General features: G+C 43.5%; 1 protein-coding gene across 1 annotated transcript in view; it reads right to left on the bottom strand.

Annotated features, from left to right (window-relative positions):
- Positions 1-20,000, bottom strand: part of dph1 (diphthamide biosynthesis 1) — a 72,786-nt gene that overhangs the window by 24,631 nt on the left and 28,155 nt on the right. Inside the window, exons 4-5 of the mRNA XM_076282190.1 lie at positions 6,952-7,073; positions 922-1,076 (exon numbers count right to left, since the gene is read on the bottom strand). Coding sequence (XP_076138305.1) covers positions 922-1,076; positions 6,952-7,073 — 277 coding nt within the window. The remainder of the gene's footprint in view (positions 1-921; positions 1,077-6,951; positions 7,074-20,000) is intronic.

Genomic DNA, 20,000 nt, shown 5'->3' with positions numbered 1-20,000 from the left:
GGTCTTGCATACCTAATTGCACAAGCACCTTCACATTACAACACATTCAACACATACAGTGCCTATAAAAAGTATTTCACCCCTCTTGGATATTTCCCCTTTTATTGCTTTAATAAATAAAATCTTTGTCAATTTATTTTGGGCTTTTTTTCAATAATTTACAAAAATCCCCTCTTTAATGTCAAAGTGAACGCAAATTTCTACAAAGTAATGTTAATTAATGAAAAATATATTATGCAAAATAAGCGATTGCATAAATATTCACCACCCCTTAAAGTTACTGATCTAAATCAACAGCAGTCCAGCCAATTGATGCTAATAGTCTCGCAATTAGTGAAATGGAGATCGCCTCAGTGCAGTGAATGTGTACAGTATAGTAATACAGTATAAAGACACCAGACCTCAATCCTATAGAAAATCTTTGGCTGGACTGAGCCGATCCCCTTCCAACCTGGCAGAGCTTTTGCAATTTTGCAAAGAAAAATTAAGTAAAATTGCAGTATCCAGATGCGCATAAGTCATTAATATTAGTTTGAAGAAATCTGCTTTCACTTTGATATTAAAGAGGGGCTTTTTGTAAATTACTGTAAAACAGGCCAAATTAAATGGATCAAGATTCCATTTATAAAAGCAATACAAGTGGAAATACCCATGTCTACACACAGTCACAGACACACACTCTCCCTCTCTCACACTCACTCACTCACTCACTCCCTCTACCACACACAGGTTCTTGAAAGGGAGCTGACTATCAGAATGGGGTAACCTTGAGCTGTTCAGCCTAAGAAGGTATGAGAGAGCGGCAGGAGAGGATGTGGAGGATGAAGAGGAGGCGGCTGAAAGTGGGAGGAAGAGGAGGAAGAAAAGGAGAAGGGAACACACAACAACACGACGCCACGGAGGGGGGGGGTCAGCAGTTACCTGCAGAGCAGCCACAAACTGGATAGTGCTGACCAAGGCCAGAGATTGACCTGGAGTGAAGTTGAAGCGGAGCGTGTCCAGGAAGTGAGACGTGTCCATCTGGATGTCCACAAACACGTACAGCATCTTGATGCCCGCTGTGGAGTCAATGGGAACTACACACGGGCAGGCAGACAAACACACACACACACAGAGTTGAGTCATACGGTGTGCTGAAAACTCTGTCATGCTGCCCTAGTGATAATAATTGATCATTTCTCTGAAACACAGATGTGGACACCCCTCCACACACACACACACACACACACACACACACACACACACACACACACACACACACACACACACACACACACACACACACACACACACACACACACACACACACACACACACACACACACACACACACACACACACACACACACACAAGGGAGTGTCGTGAAAAGAGCTGCAAGGCTGCGTGAGTTTTAACATCACACTTGGTGATCTAGACCTCAATTATTTAAAGAAGCAGAGGGACACATACCATCATTATTAATACCATTCATTTCACAGGCCATTTAACAGGCACTAACGCTGAGGAGCCCTGTGACAGGGGGACATGGAGATGGGGGGGGGAGGGAGAGGGAGAGAGAGAGAGAGAGAGAGAGAGAGAGAGAGAGAGAAGAAAGGAGATAAAGAAAGAACAAGCAAGAGAGAGAGAGAGAATGGGTGAATACAAGGAAAATAAATATATATGGAGTCCACAAGAGAGGAAGGGAAAGAGAACAGAACTATTAGAGTGAGAGAGAGACAGATGGAGAGAGAGAGAGAGAGAGAGAGAGAGAGAGAGAGAGAGAGAGAGAGAGAGAGAGAGAAAGTGAGAGAAAGAGTGAGAAAGAGAAGAGGAGCAACGGGCAAAGTGCACAGACAGATGCGCATGACATTCATTATCATTTGTGGCTGATTCGTGATCAGTAATCTAACACAATGTTACACTCCATTTGGACATTTCATACAGGGAGCCATTTTGGCATTGATCAAACAACTGTGGTGGCCGTGGAGACGCTTGCATATGGCAGAGAAATAGGAGGAGGGGGGCAGAGGATGACAGGGCGTAGTGAAAGACAAATAGCCAAGGAGGAGAGGAGAGGAGAGCAGACCAAGGGAGAGGTGGGGAAGGGACTAGTGGTGAAAGTGTGGACAAATGTGTGTGTGTGTGTGTGTGTGTGTGTGGGGGGGGGGGGGGGGGGGGGGGTGTCCTACACCTAAAATAAGAAGGAAGGAAGAGAGGAGGACATGGGATGGAGGAAAATTTGTGGCGACAATTAGCTGAGAGAAGTGATGAATGAGGTGGCATCTAGAGACAGAGAGAGAGGGTGGAAGAGCTAGACTAATGGAGAGAAGGGGAGAGAGAGAGAGAGAGAGAGAGAGAGAGAGAGAGGGAGGGAGAGAGGGAGGGAGAGAGAGAGAGAGAGAGAGAGAGAGAGAAAATGAGTGTGCATGTGTGAGACAGAGTGTGAGAGTGAGGTAAGATGTGTGAGGAGAAAGGTATGAAAGATAAAAATAACATCTAAGGGACAGAAAAAGTTAGGAGTTCTTGGTGCAACATGTTTCTCTTTTGCTCTCTTTCTCGTCCAAACACACACATCTGACAGCTGCTTACAGGTGCTAACAAAGCCAAGAGTAGAGTGGTAGAAACAAAAACAAGACTGCATCGATCCTCCCTCTAAACCAATTAGCAGCACTGCCTAAGTGCATTTAGTCATTGCAATTACAACCACTGTCAATGAGCAGCATGTTCCAATCTCCACTCTCACACACACTCTTACGCACAAATCCACACACACACACACTCACAATCCACTCTCTCACACACATACAGTACATACAGACTCACACACACTCTCTCTTTCCCCCTCATCGTCAATCCCCCCCGTCTCTCTCGCTCGCTCGCTACCCCATATCTCGGCCCGTCTCTCCTCCTCTTCATCTCTCGCTCGCTCTCCCTACAACGGCAGATATGGCTGTGAAACCTCATAAAGTCAGTGAAAATGGAAGATGACAGAGGGGATAAGGCATGAGTGAGGGAGAGAGAGGGAGAGAGAGAGAGAACGAGAGATATGGAAAAAAGGTGAAAGCAAATCAGAGAGAGGGGCCACGTCTTTGTGTGCCATTCTGGAAGTCTGTGTAATCATGTGCAGGTGCCTGACAAGGTTATTTGTTGCTTATCGAGACTCAGATCTATGACACATCCAAGCACATGCTGTGTTTCCTCTCTCTCTCTGCCTCAATCACACACACACACCATCACAAACGCATATGCACACTCTCTCTCTCACACACACACTCTCTCACAAACATGTGCAGATGCACACATACAGCCAGCCATCTCGCTCTCTCTCTCTCTCTCTCTCTCAAACACACACGGCGCAAATGCAGATTATGTGAATTTGTGCCAAGCGGATACAGATTCCGTTCTCATTTCCTAATTATGAGAGGTAATCGTGAGCTAACCATATCTATCCATCTGTGCAACATCTGGCACCAAAATGAGAACTCGTTTTTATGGAAGGGTTTGTGTGTGTGTGTGTGTGTGTGGGGGGTGGGGGGTAACATGAGTGAGTGACAACATGAGTTCCATGTGACTGCTTGCCTTTGCAACTATTTGTCTATATATATTGTCTCGCTTCAAGATAAAAAACAAGAAAACCAAAACATACGGAATGTGAGTTTATGTAAGAGAGGGAGGGAAAGATAAATAGGTAGATAGAGAAAGAAAGGGAGAGGGTTTGTGCATACATTTTCATGTATGAGTGTGAAGAATCTCTTTGTCAAACATAAAACATGAACATGTTCGAACACTAACACATATGAAAACACAATCTATATGAATGAGTGTGTGTGTGTGTGTTGGTCAGTAAACAACCTGTACAGAGGCCTTTAGCCTGTATTAATATTCCTCTGGTCAGTTCTGGTATTTGGACGAGGTGAGGTCGCTCTGACAGAGAAATATTGAGGCTATTGATTTAGCATTTCCTTTCCGTCTTACAGTCTCTAAGTGAGAGTGTGTGTGTGTGTGTGTGTGTGTGTGTGTGTGTGTGTGTGTGTGTGTGTGTGTGGCTTCAGACAGGCAACAGGCTGGCAGGAGCACTGTGCGCCAGGGGTTCTCCCAGTAGGGCCCAGGTGTGTTCAAAGGACGAACTAAAAGCATGTTTCTCATTGATCCGCTCGGTGGGGAAGGCTCCACTACCGGCCTCTAAAGGTCTGCTACCCCTCATGTACTGTTAAATAACCGCAGCCGAAGGCCGCTCCACTGCCCTGGCCGCCGGTGCACTTAGGGAAAGGAATTCTGTGAGCTCCAGGCCATCACCCACCACCCCAGGTCCCCATGGGGCTAAACGCCTCCATGAAGATTGCCACCTAGACTGTGCACTAGTTCTGGGCTAGACTTTTCACCTTAAAAACAGAACTGCAACCTTAGCTTTTGTGAACGTCACATTTGTGTGTGTGCACTGGTACACTATATGTTGGTTAATGTATGTGTGTGGGTGTGGAAATGTTTGGACCAGTGTAATTTGCGTTAGTTTTGCATTTGTGTGTAAATGCCGGCACTTTCCCTCAGACAGAATGCAAAAATTGCCAAATTGCACGGCAATTTTTGGGAGTCGTCACCTCTCTGTGTGTGTACATGGCAATAATGAAATTTCTGAGCTCAATAGCACCAGATAAAACACATTTGGTTAACAGGAGGGACCTAGTACCTACAATATTTTATATTGGCAATACGTGGAACTGGGGGCAATTGTACTTTTAGTCACAGTTCCTATAACCATTTTAGATCCCTGCACATAGAAACCACGGCTGGTGTAAGAGCATGTTAATTGGTAAAGCTCAATAGCCAACAAGCCAAAGGCAGCAGAGGCACCATTATTAGAAACCCACGTGAAAATATAAAAACTACATGAGGAGGCTGCAGAGGCCAACGACTGTCAGGCGATAAATGCTTTCTGGGCAGATGAGAAGAATATGGATGGATCAGTGCTGTTTTTCTGAGTGCTTCCTGATAACATGATGATCCATTTCTCACAAAAAATCTAAGGCCAAACAAGTTAATGTGCATTGCTTTGGACCACCATCATTGAGTGCTCCATTAATGTATGTGTTACGACACCTCAGCGTTCCAACTGGCAGTGCGAATGCAAACAGAAAAAAAATTAAAATAAAAAGATTGTTGTTCTAGGAGTAACCTCTCCAGTTAGTAGTTCTTAAAACTATTAAGTCCGAAAATGCCTATTAACTGCGATATTATGCTGCATTCCATTTGTCCCCTAAAGCACCTTGGAGCTCAGAGTGACGTCATGTCCGTGTTAAAAAACCGAGCTGGTCGCTTTCCAGTTGTCAACAATACGTGAGAATAATATGCTACCGTTTGTTTTGCTACAAGATTGTTTGTAACTAAGCATTACACAGTATTTTACACAAACAAACATCATAGCAACAGAGCAACAGATAGAGGTTGGACTCTATTGTTTCTACGACCGACTTAATTAATGTGGCATAAATTGGACAGCACTGCTAATAAACAGAGCATATCTACGGCTCATATTTACTGTTAGTGGGTGCAACCATCTTGAAAATTCAGACTAGGGGTACTCTGGGTTCGACTGATCTGACGAGATAGAAATTCAGATGGTGTTCCCTGGGCGTTCCTTTTGCAAATTCCTGCTGAAAACAACTTGGTGACCGACTCGAGCGGACAAATGGAATGCAGCATTAACACTACATATTGCAATAAGCAAACCACATTCTGAAATACAGCATCTTTAACAGCATTCTGAAAGCAAGTTTCTTTAAAATCTGCCAGCCAGTCAATTCATCCACAAGTAAATATGTCATTATCCCCTACAGTGTCAACGTCATCCAGAATATCTGGATAATGGAAATGAATTTGGCTTTCTGTTACAGTCAAGCACATCTAGGTTGTATCACTAAACATTTCTATTCTAAACTTCAACATTGGACAGCCAAAGGGAAGCACTATGACACTTTGTACTTTGTGCAAAAAAAAAGGGCAGCCATTTTATTTCTTTTGCACTATAACTAATGTATCACATTTCAGAAATTATTCTCCACATTTTACAACCCACCACATTCAATCTGAGCTCCGGTATCAATCGTTTGCAAAGGTCAACTTTTGTTTATCTGCTTTCATACGGGGAAGGCCAAACAGCTCTCACCTCTACAATTTGTTTCAACCATTCACTGGAAACATGATGATCTATTGTACCTCTGGTTATTTTTTTTTAATGAGACGTATCCATATCATCCACACAACACATGCACACATTGAAGAACCAGTCAGTGCTTTTCAACAGTGAGTGTGTGTGAGTGTGCATATACCTACATGTCTTATTGATGGAACAGTATAGGACACAGTAAGGACCATATAGATTTTGCCTGGGGCCAAATTCTTTTTGCTGAGAATTCTCAAATACAGGCCACTGATATATCAACCCGTATCTTCTGCCCTGCACGCATGCGTACACCTTCAGTGTATAATCATACAATCCAATCAAGCTCAAGCCTTCACATTTTTTCCTCATGAAAATTCACAGTGGGTGCACACAGTGTGCTTCCGTCAGCTAATTGTGTGCAGCTGCTGGCTAGAGAACTCATTCACTTCATGGTCACTTCCTTCCACAAATAATCTACTCCTTAACCACAGAATCGATACTTCTCAGAGGTTGTGTGACACAATGGTGAAATATAAACATTAAAACATCAATTCAATTGACATTAGCCCCATACTACAAGACAAATTGTAATGCCTAGCGTGTGCGTATGTGTTAGCCTATTTAGTGAGTCAACACACGAAGATATAACGCACCATTGGGGTGCACTTGGGGTCGAATCGTAGCCATACTCGTACGTGCACGTGTGTGTGTGCGTGTGTGTGTGTGTGTGTGTCTGTGTCTGTGTGAGTGTGTACTGTGTGTGTGAGTGTGTACTGTGTGTGTGTGAGTGTGTGTGTGTGTGTGTACTCACTGAGGCAGCTGTGTCCATAGTGCACCATGAAGTCGGCCCCCAGGGCCCGAGCGGTGAAGTCATCCACGCAGCAGGCTCCGTACGTCACATCCCCCATCACCAGCGTGTCTGCTTCTGTGAACCTGACCACAAAAACAGAAGACAAAAGAACAAAACAACCCCTGCAGTCAATCAATCAACCAGTCAATCAAATGACCAACCATACAGTGGTTACGTCCCACCTCACAGATGGCCCTGTTGAAAAACATGCCATATCCTTCCCACCCACACAACTCCACCCTAATGACACTCAATCCATTCCTGATCCTTGCTGTAGGATGCCTTCTCACATGGCTATTAAACATTCCATCTCTGTTCTATATGGTCCCTTTCATCAGCACCACATGCTGTTACACATTACCTGCTAGGCACAAAGGCACAACCCCTATCAGAATGCACTGAAATCCTTCTATGACCCATCAAATGATATACTGACCGATCAGTATCAATCAATCTCTTCTCGCTCACACTTGGACAGTCCGGCCACAGGCTACCTACAGATGCTCAGATTATCAACAAACTATCTGTTGACACCCTGTTAATTACTATTTATGGTCGAGGCTAAGGTTAGGGGTTGGATTTGGTTAAGGTGATGTTTAGTAATTCAACAATACAGAACTTCAATCTTAATAGAACTCTCTCCTAATAGAAATCTCTGTGGGCACACTATTCAAGTCAAATGTTTCCTCCATCTGAAAAGAATGTGGACTGCGATGAACATCACCAAACATGGAACACACTTACATAGGCCAACGTAAGCCGCACAGGTCCCCACCTCGACAGAGGCCATCTTAAGTTCTCTGTACAAGTCGGCTTATGCGCTGGAAACCATGTGTCATTATCAGAGGCAGCTGGGATTTGGGAGATTAAAGCTGAATATGAGCGACTGGAGGCTGGAGGTGGTGGTGGTGTGTGTGTGTGTGTGTGTGTGTGTGTGTGTGTGTGTGTGTGTGTGGGGGGGGGGGTATGGATTAGTGAGCGGGTACAGGATTGTGCGGACATGTACTGGGTCTAACTGCTGACGGAGAGCAGGAGAGAGAGACTATCGACAGTGAGCATGAGTGTATGTGTGTGTGTGTATGTGTGAGTGTGTGAGTATGTGTATGTGTGAGTGGGTATGTATGTGTATGTGTGAGTGGGTATGTTTGTGTGTGTGTATGTTTGTGTGTGTGTGTGTGTGTGTATTGCATATGCAGTCATTAAAGATTCCATTGAGGTCTGATCCCTGCACTTCTGATGAGTGCTGGGGGAGAGGATTGGAACCTCATAACAGAGCTTTTCCAGCTTTTCCCCCTGTTCCTTAGCCCCCATGGCTGTGCCTTCAGCTGCTGCTGTTGCTTTTGTTTGTTTGTGTTGTTGTCATCGTCTGAACGAGACCGGCTAAATCACTTTCTTGTTGCTTTGATGGCATCACAGCAGGTTTTCCCCATCATAAAGACGGCAGTGCTAAATGAGTACTGCCGGCAAACGAGCTAAAAAAGAGGACGTGAGGCTGCGAGCACATGTGTGTGTGTGTGTGTGTGTGTGTGTGTGTGTGTGTGTGTGTGTGTGTGTGTGTGTGTGTGTGTGTGTGTGTGTGTGTGTGTGTGTGTGTGTGTGTGTGTAGGCGTTGGTTTGTCTGCAGTAGGCCTGGTGGCAGACACATTTAGGCTAGGTGGGACAGGTGTTATTAATAGGCCAGAGAAGAACGCTGCTAACTGCCATGGCTCTTTCCCACCTCCACTCCCCTCCACTCCACACCCTCCTCCACAGCTGCTTAAAAGCACTAAAACACTGGCCAGTCTGCTCCCTCATCTCTCTTGCTCTCCATCACATCTCTCTTTCTCTACCCTCCTGGTTCTCTCTCTCTCTCTCTCTCTCTGACTGCCTTCTTCATCTCCTATCTCCACTGCCATTTTGGTGTCTGGCTCACTGCCATGTTTTGGTGTCTGTGCTAATCTCATCTCTCCTCACCTTCTGTCTTTGGCATGCAGACATGCAGACGTTCCTGCATCTCTCCTTTTCTTTCTCTCTTTCTCTCTCTCTCTCTCTCTCCGCATGTCTGTCACTGGTCACACCTGTCTGTCTCTGTCATCCTTCTTTCCTCCTACGTTGCAGTATTTCCCTCACCATCACCAACCTTCTACACTTCCCTCACACTCTACTTGTCTTGTCTCTCTCTCTCTCTCTCTCTGCTTTTCCTCTTTTTACACCTTCTTCTTTGTCTCCTTATTCTCATAACTCTCCCCGCCCCTCTCTCTCTCTCTCTCACTCTCTCTCACTCTCTCTCCCTCTCTCCCTCTCTCCCTCTCTCACTCTCTCACTCTCTCTCTCTCTCGCTCACTCTCTCTCTCTCGTTCTCTCCCTTTCTCTGTGTGGTTTGTTCCCAGCTGCTCTGGCTGATGCTTGGTCTGTGTGAAGGACGGCCTTGGCCAGTAGAGCCTCGGAAAGCAGACAGAGCAGAGTGAGGAGAACTCATCTGGTAAATAAATATTTGCCTTGGAAGATTTGATTCGCTTATCCTTCTCATCAAGGTTCCGGTATTTGTGTGAGTTCGGAGTGTGCAAGTCTGTGTGTGTGCAGGTGAGTGATTGTGTGTGTCATGGGTTTGTGAGTGTGAGTTGGGAACAAATTGGAGGAACAAAGGGGCGTAGGATTTTGTGTGTGTGTATGTGAGTGAGAGAGAGAGAGATAGAGAGAAAAAAATGCAAAGAGTTGCACAACATTTAAAAAAAAAAAAAACAGCTGTAAAGTGCCCAAGCAAATAAAGGAATACCTCACATTGGATGTTGTTTTAAGATGAATATTTACCATGGACTGTACAGAAGGACTGTCAATTAAAAGACAAAGAGACAAAGAAAACTTCCTGTGTGAAATTCAAGGCCAAGTGTGTCTGAACCTCAGTGTCTGAACACACCATTTTTGGAGAGCTGTCTCAAGTGCAGGCCATGGGCCTTCCAACCGCATAATGGCCCAAAACACAGCTGAAAGCACCCAGACATGGCAAAAAAAACAGTGGGCTATCCAGCGACAGCTGGAACAGTTTCCTTAGGAAAAGTGGGCCAAACTGCCTGTTAACAGATGGAGAAGTGTCATTAAAAGCTGCAGAAAATGCTTGTTGTCAGTGTTGGCCCCTAAAGGTTGCGCAACCCCCTATTAGGTAAAGGGTACCATCATTTTTGTCCATGCCATTATCATTTGGTTATTGTGTAAAATATTCTGTTGAATCAAAAGTCAAAAGCAAAGTTTGATGCATTAAGCATGGAATAAACAAACAGGTTTGCTTATTACTTTTGTTAGTTTCAAGTTATTTTTAAAAAATCAAAGAGTTGAGGGTTCTTCCTTTTTCATGAATGCGCACCAACATATTTGACCGAGACTGTGTTAGTGCTTTTGTACCTGAATAATGATGATAAGGCTACATCTGTATGGAGAGACAAGTCCGGTGGATATTCAAGAAATCATAGTAATTCTGTTCTGAAGGTATACCATGGTTGGCTACAGTCACATGGACATCGTACCTACGGCAGAATTACTGCCGCGGCGATACCATCCCCACTCCCACTCGTGTCATATTTTTTTTAATCTTTGGGGGGATTTTGGGGGAATACCAAAAACTTGTCAAAGGCATTTTAGAGTATCTTCGGAAAAGAAATAATAAACAATCTTTTTTTTCAAAAAAATTCTTTGCTTTACTTGATCACAAACCAAAAGCATGCAGCTACATGAAAAACTACAAGAACAATTTTTAATTTCATTACTTTTCAGGAAGGAATTAAATGAGAATTCCGGTGTGATATTGACCTAAAGTGTGTTGAAACATGATACCGAGTGTGAACGTATGTCTCATAGGCCATCTCCGCTTGTCCCCTGCACTCCAAAATCTGGCGCTAGTTAGCCGATGCTACCAAAAGCTTTTTCGATGGGGTTGCCTTGGCATCGGCCTAGCCATGCAAATAAATCACTGTTTTACACCATTTACGAGGCTCAATGTATCTCCACACTTCATTGGTAGATTTCCGAGGGCCCTGACATTTAAAACGAGACATTGAGAACTTTGAAAAAGCACTGGTAGTTTACTTACAAGACGATTTATACAGACAGTATCTTCACAAAGTTTAGCGTTTGCAGCCATCTTGAATTTAATCACAATAAGTCGAGCGACAAGTATGAATGAACAGGTATGATAAGGGATCAGATTCCAAAAATAATTCTGTGGAAATGCATGGATTCCAGTTGCTGCTACTGGACAGTTTAGAATGAACAAACCCTTTGTTGCTGCCCCAGATTGAAAAGAACGCATTTCTAGCCTTGACGACTTGGAATGTTTATTTTCCAGATCTCTGACATTCCATTCCAAAGTAGACGAAGTAGAATCTGAAAAGGACAGTGAAAAATGAAAAATGAAATTCACAAATCTTTTGTGATGTTGCCTACTTGTGCCTGAAGACAATTCTGATGGAGAGGTGGAGAGATCAGATCTCAAGGTGGAGAGCAAAAGGAAGAATCAGCGAAATGAGAGGATCCTAAGGCCAGAGGAAGCTGAAAGAGGAGGCTAAGCGCCTAAAGACAGACATGAAGGAAGAGGCTCTGGATATACTTCAGACAGTGGCAAAGACTGTGTGGCTAAGTTAGAAGCACACGTTAGCTTAACTTAGTTAAACATTAGCTTACTGCATGTTAGTGTTTTCTCCATTGGTGCTTAGACCTAATGCAATGCGTAGGCTAGACATTTGAAATTTCACATAGCAGTCACATACCTTGAAAATGAACTTTATTAGTTTAACAGTTGAATTGAAAACCAAATTGTCTGTAGTTTTCTTTTTTCATGCGACTGCTTAACAAACTGTTTCAACAATGTTTTTTCTTCTACGCGATTCACGCGAATTAAACGTGAGCTTCTGCACGGCCGGCGCCATTAACTGGTCTGGTGTAACGGAGGCAGACTGAGCTAGCGCGCTAGTTGCTTGTGTAAATCCTCACAGCCCTAACCTTAAGAACGCTTCTAACCGCTGAGTTGGAAGCCTGGGCTTTTAGCTCAGTGGTTAGAGCATACATGGGCAATATACATATATATATTTATATATATATTTAGCCTACTTTTCACACTGGATTTATCCTGTTCTTCACGCCCGAAGGAATAATTGACTGTTTTTTCCGTGTACTGTATCCTGGAGATGATTTCGAGGTGAGATCTATCCTTTTTTCCTTTTTTTGTGCTTGCGGAGTTTCAAAGACTGTCTTAACACATCCTCGGATTTTTGGACTGATTGACATTGAAAATACAGAGTTTTTTTCGTTACCTTTTTCGCTCTGTTTAATGGACTGAAACAGCGCTGGTTGCGCGTTTTTTCTCATTTTTTGTTGTGCCGCGTCGGCGGTGTTTGGATAATTATAGACTCTGGCCTATGGGCTTCTCTCTCTCTCTCTCTCTCTCTCTCTTTCACGGTCTCACCCTCACCAAAGCACTTCAATAAATCTAAGCATGCTAGAGATTATCTGTGAATGTGCGTTTTAATGAACCGATGACGTTAATTTGGTGACAACTCGAGCTGAGCTTGTTACAAGGAGGCCTTGTCTAATTCGGTGTTAAAGCTTGATCATGTCACCAAAACTGTGGTGAAACTTGTCAATTTCATCAGGGCCCGGGCGCTTAACCACCGCCAGTTTATCCAGTTGTTTGAGGAGAGTGAGGCAGAACACACTGATGTCCAATACCACTTAAACGTCCGCTGGCTGAGCCTGGGCACAGTGCTACGCCGTGTGTGGGACCTGAGATGTCAGATAGGGGTGTTTCTGGAGAATGTCGGGAAGGCTGGTGACTTTCCAGAACTTGAAGATTCCGATTGGATGCTTGACTTTGTTTTTGCTGTGGATTTAATGGGCCATTTAAATGACCTCAATCGGAAGCTGCAGGGGAAGGATGTGTTCGTGCACAAACTGTATTCCTACGTGCGAGCATTCAGAGCAAAGCTGACCCTGTTTTCCCGAGAAAAAACAAGCAAGAGCTTTACACATTTCCCAACTCTCGCCACAATGAAGGATGTGCCATCCCGACTCACTGTCAAATACACCACTGCACTCGAGGATCTGCACACTGAATTCAACAGGCGTTTCTCTGATTTCGGAAAGATTGAAAAAGAGATGGAGCTGGTGTCCACCCCTTTTCCTTTGACAGCGACCAAGCTCCTCCGGAGGTTCAGCTTGAGTTGATTGACATGCAGTGCGATCCCACTCTCAAGGAGAAATTCACCTCGTCATCATTGGACAGGTTTTACGGTGCATTGAACGAGGGCAAGTACCCTAACATGCGGAGGCATGCGCAAAGGACGCTCGTCTTATTCGGTTCCACGTATGTATGCGAGCAGACTTTCTCTGTGATGAACTTTAATAAGTCACGCTACAGATCACGACTAACCGACGCACACCTGTCATCCGTGTTGCGCATCTCAACGTCAAACACGACCCCAGATTTCGATGACTTAGTAAAGAAAGGCGACCGCCTCAATTGTTCACATTGAGTTACAGAACACCGACAAATAGCTCATCTCAGCTGCATAGGCCGAAATACATTGTTTCCCTTGATTGATGATGTTATTTTTTCAACATTGTTCAGTTTCATGTTGGCATTTCTTATACATGTCCCGTACAGGGGCGGACCCAGACATTGTAAACATTCGGGGCTTAGCCCATTTCATTTTTTTTTTAAATAACCCCTTAAATAATGACTTTTAGTGAATTTTGTGTAAACTAATGGACACATTGAGACTTAAAAAATGTGAAACTAACATTCAACAGATTCAAGGTATCTGACTGGCACACTATGTAAAATTATAGTTTTGGGTCTTTCAAGAGGCAATATCTGTTCATATCTGTTTAGCATGTACTTAGTTAATTAAGCGTTTCTTATGGTTTGTATATTATAGTATTTGTTTATTTTCATTAGGCTATTGTTTGATATGACATTATTGTTTATTATCGCTATTCTCCTTCTTCCTCTTCCCTGATCTCATGTGTGACAAATATATAGAATATCTTATACTATAATATACATAATATTATGATATAATTACAGTATGGCCAGTCATCATGATACAAGGGTATTTTAGAAGGAATGCATTATCATCTTGACATAGGCGTTTCTAAATTATATTAATTTTGTAATTTTGTAATTTAGCAAGATTATTCATAGGTTTCATCAGGTTTCATCACCCTTTACACAGGTGCATAAAATCAAGCACCTAGATTATGAATGCAGACTGCATGGTGCTTGATTAACACACTTATGGAAAGGGCCCTTTCCTCTCAATATATCATTTTAATGTTTTTTTTTAGTTAATAATTAGTTAGGCAGCCAAAACAACATAACATGACTTTTATATTTATGTGGACTCTTGGATTATAAGATCTGTGGTGGATAGGATATCAACAAGGTTTTAAGGTAGGCTAACATTCTTTTGTGCAACATATGACACTGAAAAGTTGACATGGGCAGATAACTGTTAATGGTTTTTTCTGACATTTCAAAACAGTGTAGCCTAATTTATTACAAGACGAGGATCACTTTGTTTTGGGAGCTGGAATTTCTTATTCTGCAGTAGGCTAGCTAGCCTATGAGAGTACTGAATTTGCCTTTTCCGCCGACGAACGAGGACATTTAACGTTAACGTTAAGCATTTAGGGAGCTAGCCAAGTAGCCTAACGTTAGCCTGCCTAACTGACTGAAAGCTCTTAACGTGAAATCACCAACATGAAACAACATCATCCGTCAGTTCACTGGGCGATGGCGATGCTGTTGCTTGAACGGAGCTGGGTGGTCTTTTGAAAAACGTTCTAATATCCATAACGTTTCAACAACATGAAAACAAAGTGTTTTATCACAGACTGTAAAAGTGACAGACTTCTGACAGAGGCTTTTTGGAACACCGAAGCCATGACGTAGCGTTGTCAAGGCAGCATTTTCACTGGATCTAAACAAATCAATCTAACCATTGAAATCACCATAGCGGATAGCCCAGAGACCTGCCATAGATCGTGTAGCAAGTCAAATTATTTTTCAATATTGGGCTTTGAAAATAAGGGATATATTTCCTCAGTAATAGAGCATTTTGTGACATTTATAGAGAAACCGAGGGGAAGTTATATTGGAAACTAGATGTACCGCATAGCGGTACAAAATATGACCGCAGCTCAGTCCTGTACAGCTGTTCCGCGAAAATAAATCACACTTCAATTTGTCTCCATATTTTACTCCGTCCCCCACTCTTGAAACTTTTGTGTATGCTTGTTTGGCATGCCTGAGTGTGTGTGTGCGGCTGCACAGAAAGTAGCCTACTGGTGCTGAAAAGTTGAATAGATTGTAGAAAGAAGATGTAGCATTGTTATAAAACCTTTAAAATCTCTAAACAATCACAAGTAGGGCAGTTCATCACAGTTCATCCATTGCAACTGATTGATGAAAGGTCATTTACACCTGTAGGCTACATTGTATTTGGGAAAAGCAAAAGGTATCAGCATAATGTTATTTATGTATTTGTTTGTTTGTTTGTTTGTTTGTTTGTTTGTTTGTTTGTTTATGAACAAAAACATCTCTGTCAGTTCCATGCCGTTTTCAACAGCTATCAAAAACAAAGGTCATTTTTGGATGGATGGATTTTTTGTGAATGTTTCTTCTTCTACATAAGATTTTAGTCATCTTTAGTTCATGTAATACTTCATTGTCAATGCACAAATTAAGTAACATGTAACCAGTGGTGCAAATAACTGACATGTCCAAATGGGCCTTGATGAAATGCGTCGCTAGACTGTCCATACACATTTTAACGGGCCAAAGTTGAAGAACTGTTGTCTGTTATTGTTCGTGCAAATATAGGCTGATTCATGTTCCCTTGAATTGTGTAACTGAGGTCCATGGCTAGTCTGGCTTTCACCAGACCAAGCTCAATCTTTTAAGAAATCAAAAAATAAATAGCGGGCAGATCAGGCTGGGTTCACCTGGCACCCGATATTGTTAAAATTTTCCGATTGAGATATCCACACTCTGGCTATTCTAAATGCAAAAATGCATCAGGGAGTTATGACAAAACTGTAACTAACAAACTAGATCCTAATAGAAAGCTGTTAGCTTCCCTAAGCTACAGGTAGGCTTATAAGGTAGGCCTATTTACAACATAAATTGTCAATAGGCTATGCTGGCGACACAAATAAAATCTCCTTTGTAAAACCAATGGCTTACGCCTTACAGTATCAAGCGGACTTAAACTGCCATATTGTGGCGAAAAGTTGTAATAAAATTCATGCAGCTCCATGAGTTAAGGAAAGCGCGAATGAAGTAGCCACTTCTAAATGGGACCCACTACACAGTAGCTTAAGGTGTGTTGCTAAAGCAACCATAAGGAAATAAAGGTGTCATTGTTTGGATACTTCACACACACGTGCTTTTTAATTTCACAGACTACAACTACCAAGCTGGAATCAAAGCACATCGATTCCCCTCTCACACACCCTGCACGCACTTAAAACGAAATAAACAGGCGTCTTAGTCTCACGCATGTATAGGCAAAACTGTATCAGTAACGTTGGTAAATCTTCCATTGCACAGAATGATTTTTGTAGCACGTGCAACAAATGACAGTCGAAAGATACAATTACAGTGCTGCTATCAATTTGCTTGGTATATCCGCATTTCTAGTTTTCTACAAATGCAATCAATCAAATTGGCCTCCATCACTCAACCAACGCTAACGGTAACATTACCTAGGTCCTTATTGATATTATAAGATTAACGTACCTGCAGTAAAAACCAAGCATGTCCGATAAACATCCTCAGATTTATGTCGGCTTCAAGAAGAAATGGGAATTACATTTCATGTGAACATCGTCCTATCCTTATTAGACGTTCTCTGCGGTAAATTACAGTCCTTGTAGGAAGCGTCCATTGTTTTTTTCAACCCACTTTTAACTTCCAACAAAATTACGTCTCACTGCAACGATGCGCCATCTAGTGGACAAACGACTACTTATCGCCAATACTGGAAATGCAGCCATGATGATGGTGATGAATAATTATTATGGCTTTCTTTTAATCCTACTGAATTTGTAATTATGTATCGGCCGTTCTAATACCGATAGTATGTGGGTGCCTGTGTGTGTGTGCATGTGTATATGTGTGCACCGCCATCTACAGGCCAATGAGTGTACAGTCACTAAATGTACACATAACCTAATTCTTTTAAGACCCCCCCATCGATGAAATTCTACGAAACTTGGCATACCCCCAGAGAATGCCAGGTCAATCATACACATAAAATTTGGTGCAGTTCTGAACATCTTAACTGAAGATAGGGGCAATTAAAGCAGAATAATATTGCATTTTCATTTTTTACCGGGGGGGGGGGGGTGCAAATCACAAATGAGTGATTATGGGCCAGGTTGATGTGGGCCCTTGAGACCAACATACCATAAAATATTCTTCATCCTCAGTGCCACAGTTCAGGTAGTTATTTAGGAAAAACTGCTTTTTTTGCGGTTCGGGGGGCCCAGCACGGGGGTGGAGTGGCCCCCGGGGACGAAACGAAAATTTTCCGTAAAAGTCTAGTGGGGCTACATACCCACCAAATTTCATGTGCCCCGGTGGTTCGGTGTCCCGGGTATCGTTGACCAAAAATTCAGGAAGTAGATGACGGGGGGGAGAGAAAAAAAAAAAAAAAAAAAAAAAAAACTTTGACAATCCCTATATGACCGCTTCGCTAGCGGCGGTCATAATAAGAGTTGCCGGGAATTTAAAACTAAAAAAGATTCGGGGCTTTTGAAAAAAGATTCGGGGCTTAAGCCCCCTAAGCCACCCCCTAGCTCCGCCACTGGTTTAATTGTCCAAAAGTGTGGCCCTCCGCTTACTTTGCCAAAGTAACTGTGGCCCTCAGACTAAAACTGTTGCCCACCCCTGGGTTAGAGCGTTCGTCTCCCATGCCGGTGTGTGTGTCAAGGTGGCGGGTTCGAGGCCCGTGAGTGGCGAACGAACCGACCTTGTGACACTGGCATATGCACTACAGCACATTTAGCCGGTTACACCTCTGTGTGTGCACGCAAGTTTTTTCTTTACCGGTGTCGTTAAAGGTGTGAAAGCGGTAAGAGGAAAAAATTCACCCGACGATTTCGTGTAGACGTAGCCTGAGTCAAGCCACAGGAATACCCTGGTTCAGCTACAGATGTAGCAACACCAGCATCAGCTTGAGCTTCTCACACGTGCACGCCCCCTTCACTGCCGCGTGCGTGCGAGTGAGTTGTGGATGCGTCAGTGTGGTAGAGGCCACGGGGCCACGAGGCTGCAGATCTGATTAATCAGACGCGGGTGTGATAACGTAGCTTACCTGGGACCACTGGAGTAATTACATGCAAATCGAGACACTGATCCCCACCAGTCCCAGTGGGGAGGCTGGGAGAGTGTGATGGGGACAGAGAGGATGAGGGTTTGTCTTGTTTAGCATGTCTCACACACACACACACACCTACCTACTCATGATCATGCACATACACACTTGCACAGCACACCTAAAGGGCTCAAAGAACTCCTGAAAGAGTTCTGCTGAACGACACTGACAGATGCAAACCCCATTCCAGAAACACATATTCACACACACTCACTGACTCACACACACACACACACACACACACACACACACACACACACACACACACACACACACACACACACACACACACACACACACACACACACACACACACACACACACACACACACACACACACACACACACACACACACACACACACACACACACACACACACACACACACACACACACACACACACACACACACACACACACACAAACACAGAAATTAGCCCCTCTTTCACATGCTATCTGGCTCTCCAGCTGAAACATCAGAGCTGAAATGTCATTAAGATGCAATTAAGATGGAGAAAAAGCCTGTGATCTCAATAACGGCGCTTGTTAATTAGTGTCTCCTTAGCAGCCAGCCCAAGCGGCATGAAACTCATCCAGTAGAGGAAAAGAGGGAGAGTGCACGTGCGTGCGCACGCACGCACGCACACACACGCAAGCATGTACAAACACACACACAAATAACATGATAGAAGTGTTCTCAGCAGAGAGAAGTTCTGCTTGTCAGTCACTACTCTAAGAGATTGCACCACACATACTCGTCCAAACCTTGGCTATCACGCTTATTGATATGACAGGAGGCCAAAACATGAGTGCGAGCATGTGCGGGCCTTGGATATTTATGGGTGTATTTTCCTTTTCTTCCATCATTATTTCCCCCCCCCCCCCCCCATTTTAAACAACTGACATCTTTTGTTGTGTGTTTGTCTGTGTGTGTGTGTGTTCTCCTTTTCACCCATCACACAGGAGTAGGGAGTCACGAGGAGCTGTGCCAAGAAAGACCCATCCATTTCCAGCTGTCTGACTGTCTAGCAGGAATGAAATCTCTCCTCGGCTTTGACAAGACTTTCATCAAAGCACAGCATGGGAGGGGACCCGCCTCGCTCACACCGACTATGTTTGTGGATCCCGGAAATTGATACATTTTCTTGTGCTCGCTCTCGGTCTTTCCTTTTCCCCCATAACAGCACTAGTATCTAAATCAGTCTTGCGCTTTCTCGCCCTCCATCTCCCCCCTGCCTCTCCTCGCTCATCCCCAGTCTTTTAAAATCTCTCTCTCTCTCTCTCTCTCTCCCCATCTTAATTGGAATCAATCACCCTCTATTTAGTGAACATGCTGCTTCAATTTCGTTCATAAAAAAAAACAAAAAAAACGAGTTATCATTTCCTGTTGCGACCATGGAGCTCAGCTGAAAGTGATGGGTGGGCCCACAATGCCAGCAAATAGATCAGCGCAGCCTTATTAGTGTATGACATACTCAGAGGCTGTTCCAGCACTTCTCATGACATTACAGGAGGGGGAAGTCTCCAAGTCGTCAAGAATACAAAGGGGCAAGACCTAGCAGCTACTACATACAAACATATCTACACAGACACACAGTGATT

The sequence above is a fragment of the Alosa pseudoharengus genome, unplaced genomic scaffold (assembly GCF_046254945.1).
Source record: "Alosa pseudoharengus isolate Yale_2024_CS ecotype anadromous, Long Island Sound unplaced genomic scaffold, YU_APseudo_1.1 YU_APseudo_1.1_scf_13, whole genome shotgun sequence".
Classification (NCBI taxonomy): Eukaryota; Metazoa; Chordata; class Actinopteri; order Clupeiformes; family Clupeidae; genus Alosa; species Alosa pseudoharengus.
The sequence above is the reverse complement of the archived record's forward strand: the minus strand, read 5'-3'. Positions and strand labels throughout refer to the sequence as shown.